Consider the following 20,521-nt stretch of genomic DNA (forward strand, 5'->3'; position numbering starts at 1 on the left):
AGCATCTGCAGTTCTTTGTTTCTACATAATATGATAGAATTCTTGAGGCCTACCTTAGACGTTAATTTTCTGAGATAATTTTAGGCCAAGTAAGAAAACCTGAGACGAAAAATGGCAAGTACTGAGGCAATTTTTTAGACCATACCACCCCCCCCCCCCCCCCCCCCCCCCCCCAAGCAATGAGCAAGGGACATGGATGGGATGGAGAGGTTCTATCGCAGAGGTGTCTAAAATTAGAGGACATTGATTCAGGGTAAATGGTTAGAGAATAGCAAAGAGGATGTTCTCAGGACACAAAGGGCCACAGGTCAGCTGGAAAATCGGGCAGACCAGTGGCAGATGGCATTTAATCCGGACAAGAATGAGGGAGTACATTTTGGGATGTTAGAGGTTAACAGGACAAATACAAAGTTAGTTCTGTTTTTTAGTTTTAGAGATACAGCATGGAATCTGAGTTCACACTAGTTCTATATTATCGCACTTTCTCATCCACTCCCTACACACGAGGGGCAATTTTACACAGGCCAATTTATCATACAAACCCCGTAAGTCTTTTGAGATGTGAGAGGAAGCCCATGCAGTCACAGGGAGAACACATGGCCCAGTCAACAGCAGAGACCTAAGCAGTGTTCATATACAGAGAGACCTTGGTGGGATAGTGCCCTTGAAACTAGAGAGGAGAGTAGATGGTGCGGTGCAGAAGGCAATTGGCATGCTTGCCTTCATAGGCCAAGGCCGTGAGTATAGGAGTTGGGTGTCATGCTACAGTTGTATAAAACTGTTAGTTAGACCGTACTTGTGTACAGTCATGGTCACTACTCTACTAGGTGAGGGTACCATTAGATAAAGAGTGTGGAAGAGATTCGCCAGGACTTTGCTTGGAATGAAGGGCTATCGTTACAAAGAGAAATGGGTAAAACTGGGTTTGTTGTTACTGGAACGCAGGAGGCTGAGGGGTGACCTTACAGAGCTTCATAAAAGGACATAGATAGGCTGAATGTTTAAGAAGGAACTACAGATGCTGGGGAAATCGAAGGTAGATAAAAATGCTGGAGAAACTCAGCGGGTTTCTCCAGCATTTATGGAGGAGCAGCAACTATGGAGTGAAGGAATAGGTGACGTTTCGGGTCGAGACCCTTCTTCAGACTAGATAGGCTGGATGAATGTGAAGAAGCAGAAACAAGAAACTGCAGGTGCTGGTTTACGAAATGTGACACAAAATGCTGGTGTAACTTAGCAGATCAGGTAACATCTCTGGAGAACATACATTGGTGACAGTGTCATGTTCAATGAAGTACAGTGAAAAGCTTTTGTTGTGTGCTAATAATAATAATAATATATCTTTTATTGTCATTGCACGTCAGTGCAACGAGATTTAGTGTGCAGCTCCACTGATGTACAAGAAAGGTAAATAAATACAACACATAAATAAACAAGCTGAATTGATTGACGTGACCATCTGAGGGAGACTGTCCAAAGGGGGTGGGTGGGGGGGCACTCATTAGGGCCGGTTCAGAGCCGCTATAGCTCTTGGGATGAAACTGTTCCTGAGTCTGGAGGTTCGGGCGTAGAAGGCCTTGTAACGTCTGCCGGAGGGAAGTAGTTGAAACAGACCATGGCAGGGGTGTGATGAGTCCTTATGGATGCTGAGGGCCTTCCTGAGGCACCGCGTGTGGTAGATGCCCTCCAAGGCTGGTAGCTCTGTCCCGATGATCCTCTGCGCTCTGTTGACGACGCGCTGAAGAGCTCTCCTCTCCGCCTCCGTGCAGCTGAGATACCACACAGAGATGCCATACGTTAGTATGCTCTCTGTGGTGCAGCGGTAGAACGTTGTCAGCAGCTGTTGGGGCAGACCAGTCTTTTTTAATGTCCTCAGGAAGAACAGTCGTTGCTGTGCCTTCTTGACCAGCGCGGCGGTGTTTGTGGAACATGTGAGGTCTTCTGAAATGTGAGTGCCCAGAAACTTAAAACTTAACCAGTCAGTGGAAAGACTAGACATGATTATAATCGGGCTCTCCACAGTGTAGAGAGAGAGATACATGATGAAGGGAAACATCAGCTATCCACGATCTCCAGAGATGCTGCCTGACCCGGTGAGTTACTCCAGCACTTTGTGGATTGAAGTCGAATGGGAAAGGTTATAAAGGAGATGTGATGGGCAGTAACCCCTGGTTTACATATGGGGAATGGTAGCTATATATGGAAGGATAAGATAGGATGTTTCCACTAATGGAATCGTCTAGGACTAGAGATCATAGCTGGTTTACGAAATGTGACGAATGACTTTCAATACTGAATCAGAATATACTTAATGTATGAAATGCTGTCCAGCTCCTCTATATTCACGGTTGGCTCAAGAGTAACTCGGGAGAGGAACTTGGAACATCGCAGAAATGAGAAGTAAACGGCAAACTTAGTCATACCCGTGGGAGCTCGGTTAAACTCTTGATCATAAACTTGGAGTCTCATACACAACCACGAGTCTTTCACTTGGGGTCACTCGTGGGTCAACTCGCACCGTGAGGCAGGGCTATAAAGATAGCGGAGTCAGGGGATATGGGGAGAAGGCAGGAACGGGGTATTGATTGGGGATGATCAGCCATGATCACATTGAATGGCGGTGCTGGCTCGAAGGGCCGAATGGCCTACTCCTGCACCTATTGTCTATTGGTACACAAAACTGCTGGAGAAACTCAGCGGGTGCAGCAGCATCTATGGAGCAAAGGAAATAGGTGACGTTTCGGGCCGAAACCCTTCTTCAGACTGAGTTGCCTATTTCCTTCGCTCCATAGATGCTGCTGCACCCGCTGAGTTTCTCCAGCATTTTTGTGTACCTTCGATCTTCCAGCATCTGAAGTTCCTTCTTGAACACCTATTGTCTATTTGATGAAACCTCATCCCAAAGGTCTGTCTGGCTGGACAGCAGGCCTGAAACAGCTCACTGGCTCCTCCTCGTGATTGCAAAGGTTATTGCGCCCACAGAGGAGATAGGTCCCAAGTATATCATTAGTTTAGTTCATTCTCACGTGTACCATAGAAACATAGAAAATAGGTGCAGGAGTAGGCCATCCCCCCTTCGAACCTGCACCGCCATTCAATATGATCATGGCTGATCATCCAACTCAGTATCCTGTACCTGCCTTCTCTCCATACCCCCTGATCCCTTTAGCCACAAGGGCCACATCTAACTCCCTCTTAAATATAGCCAATGAACTGGCCTCAACTACCTTCTGCGGGAGAGAATTCCACAGATTCACCACTCTGTGTGAAAAAAGTTTTCCTCATCTCGGTCCTAAAAGATTTCCCCCTTATCCTTAAACTGTGACCCCTTGTTCTGGACTTCCCCAACATCGGGAACAATCTTCCTGCATCTCGCCTGTCCAACCCCTTAAGAATTTTGTACGTTTCTATAAGATCCCCCCTCAATCTTCTAAATTCTAGCGAGTACAAACCGAGTCTATCCAGTCTTTCTTCATATGAAAGTCCCGACATCCCAGGAATCAGTCTGGTGAACCTTCTCTGGCAAGAATGCCTTTCCTCAGATTAGGAGACCAAAACTGTACACAATACTCCAGGTGTGGTCTCACCAAGACCCTGTACAACTGCAGTAGAACCTCCCTGCTCCTATACTCAAATCCTTTTGCTATGAATGCTAACATTCATACCAAGATACAGTGAAGAGCTTTTGTTGCGTGCTATCCAGTCAGCGGGAAGACAATACATGATTACAGTCGCGTCATTTACAGTCTATAGATACATGATAAGGGAACAACGTTTAGTGCAAGGTAGAGCCAGCAAAGCCCGATCAAGGATAGTCCGAGGGTCACCAAAGAGGTAGATAGTAGTTCAGAACTGCTCTGTGCTTGTGGTAGGATGGTTCAGTTGCCTGATAACAGCTGGGAAGATACTGTGACTGAATCTGAAGGTGTGCGTTTTCACACCTATACATTTTTGCCTGATGGGAGAGGAGGGAGTGTCCATTGTATTATATCCCATGCTAACTTCATTGAAGACATTTGATCGTTTAATAACATTTTTCCTCCTGAGTGCTAATCTCCGGGTGTGTTGTTGACGGTGGTGTTTTCTGTTCGCAGGGCTGGTTAGTGAAGTTGAACTCGGAGCACAGTCGGTTATTTACCAGGTGTTAACAGCGGCATACATGGTAAGGCTGACGTCTCCCTGAGAGCACAGCACGTACGCAGTCTTGTTGCCATTGAAAACGCATGCCACCTTTAAAGCATGTAGAACATGTACATCACAGCACACGAACAGGCCCATCGGCCAGCAATATCCATACTGAACATGATGCTGAGATGAACTGCACCCACTGCCTGCACATGGTCCCTAACCTCCAATTCTCGGCAAATCCATATTCCTATCAAAAAGCCTCTTAAAAGGGCCTGTCCCACTTTCACCACCTAATTCACAAACCTTTTTACTCGTGGAGATTTTTCATCAGGCTAGAAAAAACACCGCGACCTACTTGGTGCCACGAGTACCTACGACTAACATCACCTACTACCTGCTACGACCTACCTACGAACTCGTGACGACCATGCTGCGAGTATGAGTCAAGGGCAAACTCGGCAGAGGTCGTGAATTAGGTCGTGAAAGTGGGACAGGGCCTTTCATGCCTCTTTTGTACTGTATCTACAGCCCTGGTATCCCATTGCAGAAGGGATGTGTTGAGGCTTTGGGGAAGGTGCGGAGGAGGTTTACCAGAATGGTGCCTGGATTAGAGGATCTTCTTTAAACTTTCCCCCTCTCACCTTAAAACACAGTCCTTTAGTCTCTGATATATCCACCCTGGGAGTAAGGTTCTGATGCCTCTCAAAACTTTATATGCTTCTATCAGGTCTTCTCTCAGCCTCCGACATTTCAGAGCCAACTATTCAACTCTGTCCAAGCTCTCCTTGTAGTTATAGCCTCCATTTCAGGCAGCGTTCTGGTAAACCCTCTCCAAAGCAAACACATCCTTCCTACAATGGGGCGACCAGAACTGCACCCAATGCCCCACAATGTGGCCCAACCAAAGTCTTCTAGAACTGCATCATGACTTCCTGACTCTTATACTGAATGCCCCGACCCATGAAGGCAAGCAAGCCAAATGCCTTCTTTAACCACTCTATCTATGTACACAAAAAAGCTGGAGAAACTCAGCGGGTGCAGCAGCATCTATGGAGCGAAGGAAATAGGCAACGTTTCGGGCCGAAACGTTGCCTATTTCCTTCGCTCCATAGATGCTGCTGCACCAGCTGAGTTTCACCAGCTTTTCCAGCATCTGCAGTTCCTTCTTTAACACTCTATCTATGTACTTGTGTTGCCACAAGTCTACTCTTTAAACCTGCCTCTGAGCACAGCAGTCACTCCTCACACCTGGACATTTTGTCTCCTTTTTATGCCAGTCATAGAGAGTCATAGAGGCAACAGATGGAAACAGGCCCTTCCACCCAACTTGCCCACGCCAAGCAAGATGCCCCGTCTACACTAAGCCCACCTACCTGTCTTTGGCCCATATCCCCCTAAACAAAACCATAATTATACTTTACTAGCCAAATATGTTTTGCAACGTACGAGGAATTTGATTTGTCATACCATCAAAAAGCAATGAAACCTTCCCTTTCCATGTACCCATCCAAATGTCTTTTAAATGTTGTTATAGCACCTGCCTCAACTACTGTACCTCCTCTGACAGCTCATTCCATATATCCACCACCCTCTGTATGAAAAGGTTGCCCATCAAGTTCCTATTAAATCATTTCCCTCTCAGCTTAAACCTATGTTCTCTTGTTCTTGGTTCCCCAAATCTGGGTAAAATAATCTGTGCATTCACCCTATCTGTTCTCCTCCTGATTTTATACGCCTCTACAAGATCACCCCTCGCCCTCCTGTGCTCCAAGGAATAAAGTCCTAGCCTGTTCAACCTCTCCCTATAGCTCAGGCCCTCAACTCCTGGCAGTCCCAGGATGGCGGGAATGTATTATGCTGAGAGAATGGAGCGGCTGGGCTTGTACACTCTGGAGTTTAAAAGGGTGAGAGGGCATCTCATTGAGGCATATAAGATTGTTAAGGGTTTGGACACGCTAGAGGCAGGAAACATGTTCCCGATGTTGGGGGAGTCCAGAACCAGGGGCCACAGTTTAAGAATAAGGAGTAGGCCATTTAGAACGGAGACGAGGAAACACTTTTTCTCACAGAGAGTGGTGAGTCTGTGGAATTCTCTGCCTCAGAGGGCGGTGGAGGCAGGTTCTCTGGATGCTTTCAAGGGAGAGCTAGATAGGACTCATAAAAATAGCGGAGTCAGGGGATATGGGGAGTAGGCAGGAGCGGGGTACTGATTGGGGATGATCAGCCATGATCACATTGAATGGCGGTGCTGGCTCGAAGGGCCGAATGGCCTACTCCTGCACCTATTGTCTATTGTCTAACATTACAGTAAATCTTCTCTAACCCTTCCCAGTTCAACAACATCCTTCCCATTAGCAGGGTGACCAAAACTGAGTCTAAATGCGGCCTCATCAACATCTTGTACAATTGTAACCTAATGTTCCAACTTCTATACATATACTATATTTTGTACATCTCCAGAGATGCTACCTGTCCACTGAGTTACTCCAGCATTTTGTGTCTATCTTCGATTTAAACCAGCATCTGCAGTTCCTACCTACTACACTTTGCATCTGACCGATGAAGGCCAATGTACCAAAAGCCTTCTTCACTACTCTATCTACCTGTGATGCCACTTCCAGACAGCAATGTACCTGTATGCCTAGAATCCTCTGGACTACAACACTCTCCAGGGCCCTACCATTCACTTTGAGATCTTCTCCATCTTTCCTACATTACAACAATTCGTTGTGAAAACCATGATGTATCGAAACATAGACAATAGGTGCAGGAGTAGGCCATTCGGCCCTTCGAGCCAGCACCGTCATTCAATATGATCATGGCTGATCATCCACAATCAGTACCCCATTCCTGCTTTTCCCCCCCATATCCCTAGATTCCGTTAGGCCTAAGAGCTAAATCTAAAGGGCCTGTCCCACTGTACGAGGTCATTCAAGAGCTCTCCCGAGTTTAAAAAAAATCAAAATCGTGGTAAGCACGTGGAATGTACATAGCGGGTACGTCGGAGCTCGGGACGTCTCTTAGTGGCTTGTAACGCTAACGGCAGGTACTCGGGAAACATGGTAAGCTCGTGAAGATTCGTGAAGATTTTTCAACGTTGAAAAGTGTCCACGAGAGTCCCGAGTACCTACGAGCGGCTATTACAGTAATTCTCCAAGTTTGAATCAAGGGAAACTCGGGAGAACTCTTGAATTACCTCGTACAGTGGGACAGGCCCTTTACTCTTTCTTGAAAACATCCAGTGAATTGGCCTCCACTGCCGTCTGTGGCAGAGAATGCCATAGATTTACATATATATATACATACATGTATACATATATATATATCTTTCTTTCATTTACTCCACTATGGGGGAGGGGGGAGGGGGGGAAGGACACACACAAAATGTTCAACTGAAGACAAATACGGATAAATACATGTGGAAGAGTTGACGTTGTTTCTTGCCCTACAGATACCCCTTGGTTGCAGTGTGGCTGCAAGTGTCCTTGTGGGCAACGCGCTTGGGGCTAGAAACCCGGAGAAGGCTCAGAACTCAGCAGCCATCGCCCTGTGTTTCATCGGTGAGTGTTTGTTGAGTTCCCCGGCCATGGCTTGCCGTGTTGTTGTAGGAATGCACAGTGGTCTCGTTCATGGTTTGCGCTAAAGGCTAAACCATCACGGGCAGCAGCCTGGCACTGCGGGAGAAGCCGCCACCACCAAACAACGATTGCCCCGGATACGTCAGCACCTTCCCACACCCCAATGATGTGCGGGTAGGTAGACAAATCACCGCTTATATGGACAATATTGACAATTACACACAAAGTGCTGGAGTAACTATGCGGGTCAGGCAACATTACTAGCGGTGCTGGCTCAAAGGGCCGAATGGCCTCTTCCTGCACCTATTTTCTAATCAGGTAATGAATCGGGATCTGGTACAACTGATACAGCGCGGATCACCAAGTCCGCACCGGCCTGCGCTCCCCGCACTTTTACACTCACCAGGGACAATCTATAACCAAGCCAGTTTACCTCTTTTGAAGTGTGGGAGGAAACCGAAGACCTCAGAGAAATCGGGAAATCAGAAGACGGGGTTGAACGTACAAATTTGGTACAGACAGAGACAGCACCTGTGATCAGGGTCCAGGCAGCAACTCTACCGCTGCGCCACCGTGCTGCCCAGCGACAACACTTTGTGCTGAAGAACATAAAGCGGGGACAGTAAATGTTGGCCTTGTCGGAGACACAAGGATGTAGATTGGGTGGGTGAAAGTGAAAAATGAGAAACAAAGAACTGTAGATGCTGGTTTACAAAAACATCACACAAAGTACTGGAGTACCTCAGCGGGTCAGGCAGCATCTCTGGAGAACGTGGCTAGGCAACGTTTTGTGTAGGGACCCTTCTTCAGGTAGCTATCCCGCAACATCGTCTATCCATGTTCTTCAAAGATACTGCCCGACCCGCTGAGGTACTCCAGCTTTTTTCTAGCCTTGTTGGATAGAATCAATGCAAAAAAAAGTCAATAGTCAATGCATTCATAAAAAGTACCGACGGGCTTTTGAGATACAGCGTGAAAACAGGCCCTTCGGCCCACCGAGTGTACGCCAACCAGCGATCACCAGCCCACTGCAACCAGCAATCACCCCGTACTCTAGCATTATCTTACTCACTCTGGACAATTTACAATTATACCAAGCCAAGTAACCTACAAACCTGTACGTCTTTGGAGTGTGGGTGAAAACCGTCGCACCCGGAGAAAACCCACGCAGGTCACGGGGAGAAGGTACAAACTCCATACGGACAGCACCCGTAGTCAGGATCGAACCCGGGTCTCTGGCGCTGTGAGGCAGCAACCCAACCGCCCGGTTGACAGATATTCACCCAGACTGACAGAGGTGGCATGGACCTGGCAGAAACGCTGCCCTCAAAGATCCAGCAATCTCAGTGCCACAGCCTTCTGCTTTTCTGATCTCCTCCCATCTCTCAGTTCAGGGTGGTACCCGACACCCACAGCGTCCTCATTGGGAAAGCAGGCAGACCTATTGACAAATTCTCACAGGCATTCAATCACAAAGAATAAAGCACGACCTCTAGCTGATGAGGAGTGCAGCACTCCCTTAAGATTAAAGTCAGAGATGAAATATGATACCCTTCCAAATAATTACTGAGCTGAGCAAATTATAACCCCCCAATCACAATAACTAGTTTGTAGGTGCAATTAGGTTGCTAGGCACCAAGTGTGGCTTAGTATGTCATTAAGAAGTCTCATTTTATTGCATGAGATCTGGGTAATAGTTTAATGGTGAAACTAATACATAAAGAGCTGCAATAATTAACTGCAATAGTTGCAAACTACAAAATATTTTGGACTTATCCCACCTCTGGGAACCATTACATTTTTCCTGAATATCCTTTTAAAAAGACTATCTGAGGGGCACAACATGATCATAGACCATGGTAAAACAGTCCCTTCGGCCCATCTTGCCCTCACCACCTAGCATGTCCCATCTACACTAGTCTCTCCTGCCTAAATTTGGCACATATCCATCTAAATTTGTACGTCTTTGGAGTATGGGTGAAAACCGGCGCACCCGGACTAAACCCACGCAGGTCACAGGGAGAAGGTACAAACTCCATACAGACAGCACCCGTAGTCAGGATCGAACCCGGGTATGTCTCCAAGATAGACACAAAAAGCTGGAGCAACTCAGCCGGGACAAGCAGCACCTCTGGAGAGAAGGAATGGGTGACGTTTCGGGTCGAGACCCTTCTTCAGACATACATCTGTCCAAATGTTTCTTAATGTTTAACATGAGGCAAACAGAAGATTGAGAAGTAGTTTTAGTGTCCTCAACATTGCTGCAATCATTACTTGGTGTCGTTTTCTCCTTCCATGAATCAATGTACTTCTGAACGGGTTAGTGGGCAGCACAGTGGCGCAGCGGTAGAGTTGCTGCTTTACATGGTTTTCACCAATTGAGCCAGTTCTCCCTGATTGCAATGAAGCCCACAAACTAGTACACAGTGTATGGGAAGCAGACCTTGGAGAAATCCAGCCGAATATCCAGATAAGAGGAAATGCCAAAGTTTGTTGTCAGATTTTTTCTTTTTCATTGGTCAGTTCTGTACACTTAATGTGCGAATTCCTCTCCTGCCAAAGTCAGGAGTTGAAACTGGGCAGGAACCCTGCATGAGCAGGAGGTCTTCACAGTCTCATCTGGCTGCAGTCACAGATCTCAGCTGTTGTAGCCTGGTCCTAGTTGACCATGTTATTGCTAGTTGACCATGTTAGTGCTATTTGAACATGGTAGTGTTGGTTGACCATGTAGGTCCTAGTTGACCTATCTGACACTGGAGTGGGTTGATGGTGAGACCCATGTTGATCTTAGTTGACCATGTTGGTGCTAGTTCACCATGTTGACTCTACAGTGAGGAGCTGGTGGACGGTTGTGCTGAGGTGGAAACGGGACTGGATTACTTGTCCTCTCATTTCTGCTCTGACCAATGCTTTTTTGCTTGCTTTTTTTAAAGAAAAAACAGAGAATGCCATTGACCATTTTCTGAAAACCCACACGGTCACAGGGAGAACGTGCAAACTCCACGCGGGCAGCAACCGAGGTCCGGATCCGTCTGATCCAGCCTTCTCTCGAAACTTCTCTGGGAGTTTAGTGGCTGACTATTGGAATTGACACTTTTTTTTGGTGTTCAAATGACCTTCTGTCTTTTTCTCTATCGATATCAATAGTGCTTCATCATCGCATGTGCAAACACAGTGACATTTTTTTCCAAGTCGCCAGATTTGGCGCCATTTCCAAAGTCTTATCGAGCGCGAGGTCTTATTGAGCGGCGCCCGACAATAGCAGATCAGGTCGCTGATAAATAAAATGAAAAGGCAGGGACATCGCTGTAAGATGGTGGTCTAGTGTGTCCTCCTGTTCACAAGCTGCCTGAGCTCCCATGGGCAGCATCTCCATCAGCCTTACCCCATGCAGGGTCTGTTGAGAAGTAGGTCAGTGTTGCCAAAGTGCCCTCCATACACACGGAATACCACAGCGACCTCAAGAGTGACCAGTAACTGCATCTTGCCCAGACATACACAGCTGTGGTCATCTCTGCCTCTTTGTAGGGGAAAAAATTGCTAAGTAACAATTTGCTTTCCATTTCATCAGGCGGCTGTTCACTGCTGATTTCTGTCATCCTTGGAGCCACTCGGAGTGTGCTGGGATATGTTTTCACCACGGACAAGTTAGTGACTGCAAACGTTCAACATTCAAATGCTATTGAATATCGTCAGCATGTCTGAATATCTGACACTTCTTTCTCTCCTCCTCTCCCACCCTTCTCTCTCCCTCATCTCCCCCTCTTTCTCTCTCCCCCTTCTCTCTCTCCCCCTTCTCTCACCCCCTGTCTCTCACTGTTTCTCCCTCTCTTTCTCTCCCCTCTCTCTCCCTCTCTCTTTCACCCTCTACCAATCTCTCTAATCCCCTCTCTCTCCTGTGTCTCCCCTCTCTCTCTCCCCCCTCTCTTTCTCCCCTCTCTCTCTCTGTCCTGCAGGGAGATCATTCAGTTGGTGTCAGATGTGGACCCAATCATTGCCACGTTCCACTGGTTTGAAGCCATAGCTGTGAGTATTAAAACAAGACTGAATGAGAAACGGAACGAACAATTTTTATAGAAAGTCCAGATATCCACATCGATAATTAATAAATAGATTAACTGGGTAGAATATCTTTCACTCACAAGTCCTAAAACATGAGATGCAGTTGGATGCATGAATGGCTCTCCCCTTCCAGAATCTAGCTGTGATGACTTTAGAGGAGATAGACACAAACTAAACTAAACTAAGCTAGGCTAATAGTGAGCTAAAATAGATGCAACTCAGTAGAGTAACTCAGCAGGACAGGCAGCATCTCTGGAGAGAGGGAATGGGTGACGTTTTGGTCGAGACCCTTCTTCAGACAGAGAGTCGGGGGAAAGGAGAACGAGAGATATAGATGGCGATGTAGCGAGATATAGAACAAATGAATGAAAGATATGCAAAAAGGTTCAGTGCCTTCTCCCCATTACCTTTGATACCCGTACTAATCAAGAACCTGAAGAAGGGTCTCGACCCGAAACGTCACCTATTCCTTTCGTCCAGAGTTGCTCCAGCTGCCGGAGTTGCTCCAGCATGTCGTGTCTATCTTCGGTTTAAACCAGCAGTTGCTTCCTACACAATGGAAGAGTTGTTGTCAGTGCGTTCATGTTTCTCTGTGGCAGCCTCGTTAACAGGTAGTGTGCCTGCTCTCCCTACAGACTGTGAGCGGCGGAGTGCTGAGAGGGGCTGGGAAGCAGAAGCTGGGAGCCCTCGGTAACCTGGTTGGCTTCTACTCCATTGGCTTCCCCCTGGGGGTCACGCTAATGTTTCCAGCTCGCCTTGGCGTCACAGGTAGGAGACCACCCACCGCGGTGCCCTTTGACCGCTGCCACCCAACCAACCTTCCCTTGCCCACTGTACGTGGAGTCTTTCTGTGGGCACAGTGTGAGAATGCAACTCAGTTCAGAAGTTTGAGGGGGGACCTCATTGGGGGTGTGGGGGGGGGGGGGAAGACAGGATGGGGGGGGGGAGGTCATCAAACTTATTTGTTTCATCCATGATAAGGTTGAACTTCCTGAGAGTTGATGGAGCCGCACCCATTGGATCATGGGCCAAACATGGGCAAATGGGACGAGCTTGGATGAGGCATCCTGGTCGGCATGGATTAGTTGGGCCGAAGGGCCTGTTCCCTGCAGTATGGCTCTGTTACTTGTACCTCATTAGTGGGTTTTAGGGAGTCAGTTGCTGCAGGACCAACCCCAACCCTCCAAACCTCTGTACCAGCCTCATTTTGTACGTGGTTGGCACAGGCGGGTCTCTGCTCGCTGGAGTTTAGAAGGAACTCATTGAAACTTCCAGAATAATGAAAGGTACAGATAGAGTGGATGTGTAAAGGATGTTTCCACTGGTGGGAGAGTCTAGAACCAGAGGCCACAGCCTCAGAATTAAAGGGCGTTATTTTAGAAAGGAGATGAGAGAGGGAAACTTCTTTAGGCAGAGGGTAGTTAATTTGTGGAATTCATTGCCCCAGCGGGCTGTGGAGGCCACGTCAGTGGATATTTCTAAGGCAGAAATGGACAAATTCCTGATTAGAATGGGTTATGGGGCAAAGGCAGGAAAATGGGATTAGGAGGCAGTGATCAGCCATGATTGAATGGCGGGGTGGACTTGATGGGCCGAATATCTACCTTCGATTTTCCAGCATCTGCAGTTCCTTCTCGAACATATTCCCTCTGGATTTGTCTTTTGCTTATTGTCTTTTCCTCGTTGCCCTTGAGAAAGTGCAGGCAGATTTTTCGGCCCATTGCAGTCCACGAGGGAGGGGGTGACACGCCAGAGAGCCTTGGGGAGAGAGTCCCAGGATTCTGCCCTAACTTTGACGAAGGACAGGTGAGAAGATATGTGGAATTCCTAGGCCGCAATATCACCATGATGACCAGTGGCAGGGCCAGCCAGTGACCTAGGCCGCAATATCACCATGATGACCAGTGGCAGGGCCAGCCAGTGACCCAGGCTGTGGTGCACGGGCCATCCATAAGCCAAGAGAGTGGTCAAGGGCAGCACGGTGTAGCAGCGGTACAGTCCCTGCCTTACAGCACTAGAGATTCAAGTTCAATCCTGACTCTGGGTGCTGTCTGTACAGAGTTTGTACGTTCTCCCAGTGACCATGTGGGTTTTCACCGGATGCTCTGGTTTCCTCCTACACTCTTTAAGAACGTGCAGATTTGTAGGTTAATTGGCTTCTGTAAATTGTAAATTGTCCCCAGTGTTCAAGGGTGATGGTTGGTCGGCACAGACTTGGTGGGCCGAATGGCCTGTTTCCCTGCTGTCTCTCTAAAGTCTAACCCCTTGGTTCTTGGTTTCTTGGTCCTCCAAAATATTCCAAATGTAATTTAAACTGGAGGTGAAGGTGAAGGTGAACCCTAATGTCAGGCTGGATTTACGGAGGTCATATGCAACGGGGTGCGGTGAGGGGCGGGTCCAATGCAAATCTAGCTTGCAGCAACAGCAGCATCGCAGGCACACGGACTCTGCATTGACGCACTGTTATGGCTTTGCAGGTCTTTGGTCGGGCTTCTTCGTCTGTGTGGTCGTACAAGCTGTCTTCTTCCTGGTTGTCATTGGCAAAATTAACTGGAGGAAGGCCTGTGAACAGGTAGCTGCCTCTCCCGGAGATCAGTGTGGCTCCCTCATCCATGCATGGTTTTCCCTGCTCTCGTTACAGTCACGCACTCATACAGCACACAAACAGGCCCCTCAGCCCAGATCATTCAGCTAGTAGGGTTTGAATGCTGTCTGTGTGGTGTTTGCATGTTCTCCCTGTGACCGCGTGGCTTTCCTCCCACATGCTCCGGTTTCATCCCACATCCCAAAGACATGTGGGGTTGTGGATTAATTAGTCTCTGTAAAAAAAAATTTAAAAAATCCTAAAGTGTAAGAAATGGGTGAACAACAGAGAACTAGTGTGAACGGGTGATCAATAGTTGCCGTGGACTCGGTGAGCTGAATGGCCTGTCACCATGCTGTATCTTTACATTAAAACTTAAGCAGAAACTCTAAACAGCCACAAATGGCGATTTAAAGTGCCTTTGTCAAAGACAAGGTGGCGCAGCGGTAGAGTTGCTGCCTTACAGCGCCAGAGATCCGGGTTCGATCCTGACTACAGGTCCTGTCTGTACGGAGCTTGTACTTCGATCCTGACTACAGGTCCTGTCTGTACGGAGCTTGTACGTTCTCCCCGTGACCTGCGTGGGTTTTCTCCGGGATTTCCGGTTCCCCGCCACAGTCCAAAGACATAAAGGTTTGTAGTCTAATTGGCTTGGTAAAATTGTAAATTGTCCCTAGTGTGTGCAGGATGGAGTTAATGTGCGGGGATCGCTGGTCGGCGCGGACTCGGTGGGCTGAATGGCCTGTTTCCGCGCTGACTAAACAAGCTTGAAACTCTGAAATGCTTGCGATATTTCTCGTCCTCTGTTCAATTGCGTCAGTAATTACTACTATCTTTTAGTTTGGACCCCTATCACAAAATGGTTCCATGCTTTAATGTCAGGGTGGATCCATGCAACATGTAACTGAGATAGAGGACAATCAGTCGCTCAATCGTGTTGTGTTATTCAGTCGGAGGAGCATGGCTGATGTTTGACTTAATTCCTGCTGCCTAATTTATTCCTGTAATTCCTCCTCGCGTAACACAAAACCATCGGCTTTGAAATATTGACCTCACAACCGTGTACCATGTTGGCTGTCGCAGAGTGATGTGGTGCTGGTGTAGAAGGGGCGTTCCTCTGTTCCTCTCTCTTGATGGAACTGTTTGTCTTTCCCTTGAAGGCAATGATCAATGCGGGGATGAAGATAAATGTGGACACTTCTTACAGCTCGGGTAACAGCCCGGTGAACGATATTCCAACAGGTATAAAGATCGCAATTGTTTTCAGGGAATTAAATAATCCAGGCATTCATAATTCAGTTTATTGTCACGTGTACAGTGAAAAGTCTTTGTTGCGTGCCATCCAGTTGGTCCAAATCCAGTCCAAAATATTTGCCAGACCCGTTAACTTCCTTCTGGTACAAAGGAGTTGGGTAGATAGTTCTTCCATTTTCCCTTTGTGCATTTGCAAGTACACAAGACATTAGTCACAGAGTCCCCCAGCGTGGAAACAGGCCCTTCGATTCGACTTGCCCAGACCGACCAACATGTCCCATCTACACTTATCTCGCCTGCCTGTGTTTGGCCCATATCCCTCTAAACCCGTCCTATCCATGTACCTGTCCAAATGTTTTTGATAGTCCTGCCTCAACTACCTCCTCTGCCAGCTCGTTCCATGTACCAACCACACTTTGTGTAAAAAAGTCCTTTTAAATCTCCCCCCCCCCCCTCACCTTAAACCGATGTCCTCTGCTTCTTGATTCCCCTGCTCTGTGTAAAAGACTCTGTGCTTCTACCCGATCTATTCCCCTCATGGTTTTGTACACCTCTATAAAATCACTCTTCATCCTCCTGCGCTCCAAGGAACAAAGTCACAGCCTGCTCAGCCTCCACCTATAGCTCAGGCCCTCGAGTCCTGGCAACATCCTCGTAAATCTTCCATGCACCCTTTCCAGCTTGACCAGATTATTCCAATAACAGGGTGAGCAGGAGAAAGACCACTCACCCCCACAAGCCTGCCCCACTATTCAATGTGATCATTGCTGATCAGTTCCAGGCCTCACCTCCTCTTCTACACCAATTCCCCATCGCCCTCGAGCCTCTTGATCTTCCATCCAAATCGTTGCTACATATACATTCAGCTACCGCAGTTCCCAATGCCGACCCTTGTGCAGCGCCACTGGTCCCTCCCTGGCCTTCTTGGGCTTCTGCGCTCTGTGTGTTGAGGGACGTCCCACCGAGCCCTCAGTGACGGGCTCCAGGATTCTACCCGGCGCCCAGGCAGTGACGTCAATGGGGGACGGCATGGACTCGATGGGCCGAAAGGCCTGTTCCCACGCTGTATCTCCAAACTAAACTAAATCTAACACGCATAAAAGGCGAGGTACCTGTGGCGTCATAAGGTCATAAGGAATAGGAGTAGAATTCGGCCATTCGGCCCATCAAGTCTACTCCGCCATTCAATCATGGCTGGCCTATCTCTCCCTCTTAACCCCATTCTCCTGCCTTCTCCCCGTAACCCCTGACACCCCTGTGAAAATGGGCGTTTGATGGTCAGCGTGGATTTGAACACTGTTCCATGCTGTATCCCTGTACACAAAAATGCTGGAGAAACTCAGCGGGTGCAGCAGCATCTATGGAGCGAAGGAAATAGGCAACGTTTCGGGACGAAACGTTGCCTATTTCCTTCGCTCCATAGATGCTGCTGCACCCGCTGAGTTTCTCCAGCATTTTTGTCTACCTTTGATTTTCCAGCATCTGCAGTTCCTTCCTAAACACTATCCCCGTAGAATTGTAATGTTATAAAAATATATTTTCAATCAGGTTTTCCCTTTGCAGAGGCACGGGCGGAGAATGTCGCCATCATTGTGTTGTCCAACCTTAGTCAAGTGGAGAGCAACGCTGATACCGAGCAACTCAGGGAAGAAAGCACCGTGCCTGAAATCGGAGTGACGATCGTTGGCGAAATCTTATCCACAAAGCAACTCGTCCTACGCCGGGGCCTGGCCTTCCTTTCGGGACCCTTGATCCTGGCCGTCGGGCTGGTGGTTCAGTTGACTGTTGTCCACGGAACATAGTCCTTTGGTGAAAGCGGCTGACGGACGCAGGGGAGATCGAGGGGCATTTCAACAGCAAGGGGACCAGCCAGAGGGACACCTTGCCTTGGAGTACAGGCGGTCAGCATGCAACTGGGGCGTCAGTCGGGAATTCTCAGCTGTCCCATCTGGAGAAGTGTGCAGGGACCTGGTACACAATCCACAATCCAGCAAGGAAAGGTCTCCAGATTTCACACGGAAGGAATCAATGCAAGCGATCAAGCATCTTTAGGTCTAAGTTTATGATTGTTACGTACATCAAGATACAGTGAAACGCTTTTGTTTGCATGCTATGCAATGGAATCAGACAATACTATATATGAATACTATTAAACCATACACAAGTGCCACAAGTAAAGTAAAGAGGGGAAATAGCAGAATATAGTTTCCCAGCACTGTAGAAAAAGTCCAGAGAAACAGTCTAATGTCCACAATGAGATGGGTTGGAGATTCAGGACAGTACCCTCGCTTATACAAGGACCATTCAGAAGTCTGATAACAGAGGGGAAGAAGCTGTTCCTGAGTCTGGTGGTACGTTCGTTGAAGCTTCTGTACCTTCTGCCCGATGGGACTGGAGAGAAGGAATGACCAGTGTAGGAAAAATCCTTGATTGTGTTGGCTGCTTTCCCAAGGTAGCGTGGAGTCTAGATGGAGTCGATGGTGACAAGTCTGGTCTGTGTGATGGACTGGGCTACATCCACGGCTCTGCAATGTATTGCAGTCTTGGCCTGAGCTGTTCCTAAAACCAAGCTGTGAAGCAAGCTGACATTGTGCTCTCCATAACGCATCAGTAGAGGTTTGTAAGAGTCATTGGAGACATGCCGAATTTCCCCAGTCTCCTGAGGAAGCAGTGGCATTGGTGTGCCTGGTGGCTCTCGTTTCAATGTCGTTGGTCCACGACAGGTAGTTGTGGTTATTTACACCTGGAGCTTGTAGCTGTCAACCATTCCCATCTCCACATCATTGAAGGTACACAAAAATGCTGGAGAAACTCAGCGGGTGCAGCAGCATCTATGGAGCGAAGGAAATAGGCAACGTTTCGGGCCGAAACCCTTCTTCAGACCACATCATTGATGCTGATCGGGGAGTGTACTCCACCACTCTTCCTGAAGTCGATAACAAGCTCCTTCATCTTGCTGACCATGAGGGAGAGGTTGATGTCCTGACACCATGTTATGGAGCTCCCCGATCTCCCTGTACTCACAACTCAGATACTCCGATGCTGTCCAAATTTGTGTTATATTGCCGCTGTTTAATGTTCAGTTAAGGACTCGTAGATGCAGTAGCGATCCAGTTTACATTCGTTATGTTCAGGGGTTAAAATCCAGCAGACGTTCCAGACGTCAACATTGAGGACCACAATTATGAATACAGTAAAATATGCTCTTCTCTGCCAGATATAGTGGACTTCTTTACACTCTCCCTCCAGAGGAGGCACAAGAGACTGTAGATGCTGGAATCTGGAGCGAAGAAAGGAAGAGTAGCTGGAGGAACCAGGATTTAGGTTTATTATGGCCATGTGTACTGGAACAGTGAAAAGCTTTTATTTCTGTGAAAACCAAACAAAACTACTCTTGAATACAATCAAGCCAAACACAAACACAATGGGTAGAGAAATATTTTAGATTTACAAGTGGAAAAGAGATTTACAAGAGTGGGGAGATTATATTGGATGATAGTGGACCCTCCCCATGGACCAGCTAAACAAAGAGCGGCCACACTCTGACGCCATCTTGTTAGGGTTCCAGCAGGTCTGTAAAGCCCCTGTCCCACTTAGGAGACCTAAACAGCAACCTCTGGTGACCTTGCCCGCCACCCAAGGTTTCCATGAAGTCACCGGAGGTTTTGGTCACTCTCACTAATGGTCGAAAGTGGTTTCCGCGTGGTCGAGGCTTCATCTAGGTTGCTGCTAGTTTTTCATCATGATTAAAACCGCCCTCGACTAAAAATAGGTCGCCGTTTTAAAAATCGATCATATTTTTGTCGCAGGTCTAGTCGAAGCCGGTTTTCTTCATAGTCGAGGAAGGTTTTCAACATATGTGTGGGAGGTTGTAGGAGGTTGCAGGTCACCTAGACCGTGATTTTTTTTTGGGTGGCTGCTGTTTAGGTCTCCTAAGTGGGACAGGCCCTTTTCATCCGTGGGGGGAGTGGACAGCCGACATCTTGATTTAGTTTCGTTTGGTTTCGAGGCACAGCGTGGAAACAGGCCCTTTCTGCCCACAGAGCTGGAATCCTACACACAAGGGACAATTTACAGAAGCCAATTAACCGGAAACCGGAGCACCCGGAGAAAACCCACTCGGTCACAGGGAGAACGTACAAACGTACAAGCCAGGATTGAACTCGGGTCTCTGGCGCTGTGAGGCAGCAACTCTATCGCTGTGCCACCCTTGATCCAACTGTCCATTCCCTCCACAGATGCTGCCTGACCCGCTGAGTTCCCCCAGCAACTCTTCCTTTTGTTTCGCTCCAATTCCCTGTGCACTTGGTCACCAGAAGTCAAATGGTGGACTATTGTGTTAAGTGGTGATTATTAGGCAGTGTGAAGCAATGATCATTGGTGTGAAGCAGGTATTATTCTGCTGCTGCAGGAGCTTGCTTGTGCGCTTGAGGTTAACGAGACTGATGGTGACGGTCACAGACTCAGCAGGAGTTAATTGCTTTTTGAAAGGGTGGGGGCAGGAATTTTGACAGCTGGATTGCAAACTGCTGACTTGGGAACCTCTGGCAATGGCCCACGATGGCTTTGAGAGGGATGGGGATCTTCAAACCTTCCGAGGCAGTGGAAGCCCATCAGATTCCAGAAGATGTGTGTGGGAAGGAACTGCAGATGCTGGTTTACACCGAAGATAGACACAAAATGCTGGAGTAACTCAGTGGGTCGGGCAGCATCCCTGGAGAACATAGAGTCATACAGCTTGGAAACAGGCCCTTCGGTCCAACTTGCCCACTCCGAACAACATACTCCACCTACTCTAGTCCCACCTGATAGTATTTGGCCCACATCCCCTAAACCTATTACACCCATGTACCTGTCTAAATATTTTTTATACATTAAACCTTTAAACAAGGATAGGCGATGTTGAGGATTGGGA

At 47.8% G+C, this 20,521-nt stretch overlaps 1 protein-coding gene across 2 annotated transcripts in view; it reads left to right on the forward strand.

The window, feature by feature from the left end:
• LOC116988806 (multidrug and toxin extrusion protein 1-like) overlaps window positions 1–18,818 on the forward strand; it is a 51,286-nt gene extending 32,468 nt beyond the window's left edge. The window contains exons 10-17 of one of the 2 annotated variants that reach the window (XM_033045724.1): window positions 4,095–4,162; window positions 7,580–7,688; window positions 11,278–11,353; window positions 11,663–11,732; window positions 12,404–12,536; window positions 14,246–14,340; window positions 15,513–15,594; window positions 17,170–18,818. In XM_033045724.1, coding sequence (XP_032901615.1) covers window positions 4,095–4,162; window positions 7,580–7,688; window positions 11,278–11,353; window positions 11,663–11,732; window positions 12,404–12,536; window positions 14,246–14,340; window positions 15,513–15,594; window positions 17,170–17,408 — 872 coding nt within the window. In that variant the 3' untranslated portion in view covers window positions 17,409–18,818. The remainder of the gene's footprint in view (window positions 1–4,094; window positions 4,163–7,579; window positions 7,689–11,277; window positions 11,354–11,662; window positions 11,733–12,403; window positions 12,537–14,245; window positions 14,341–15,512; window positions 15,595–17,169) is intronic. The other variant, XM_033045725.1, reaches the window with a different exon arrangement.
• The last annotated feature ends 1,703 nt before the right edge of the window (window positions 18,819–20,521 follow it).

This window comes from Amblyraja radiata, chromosome 28, assembly GCF_010909765.2.
Source record: "Amblyraja radiata isolate CabotCenter1 chromosome 28, sAmbRad1.1.pri, whole genome shotgun sequence".
Taxonomy (NCBI): Eukaryota; Metazoa; Chordata; class Chondrichthyes; order Rajiformes; family Rajidae; genus Amblyraja; species Amblyraja radiata.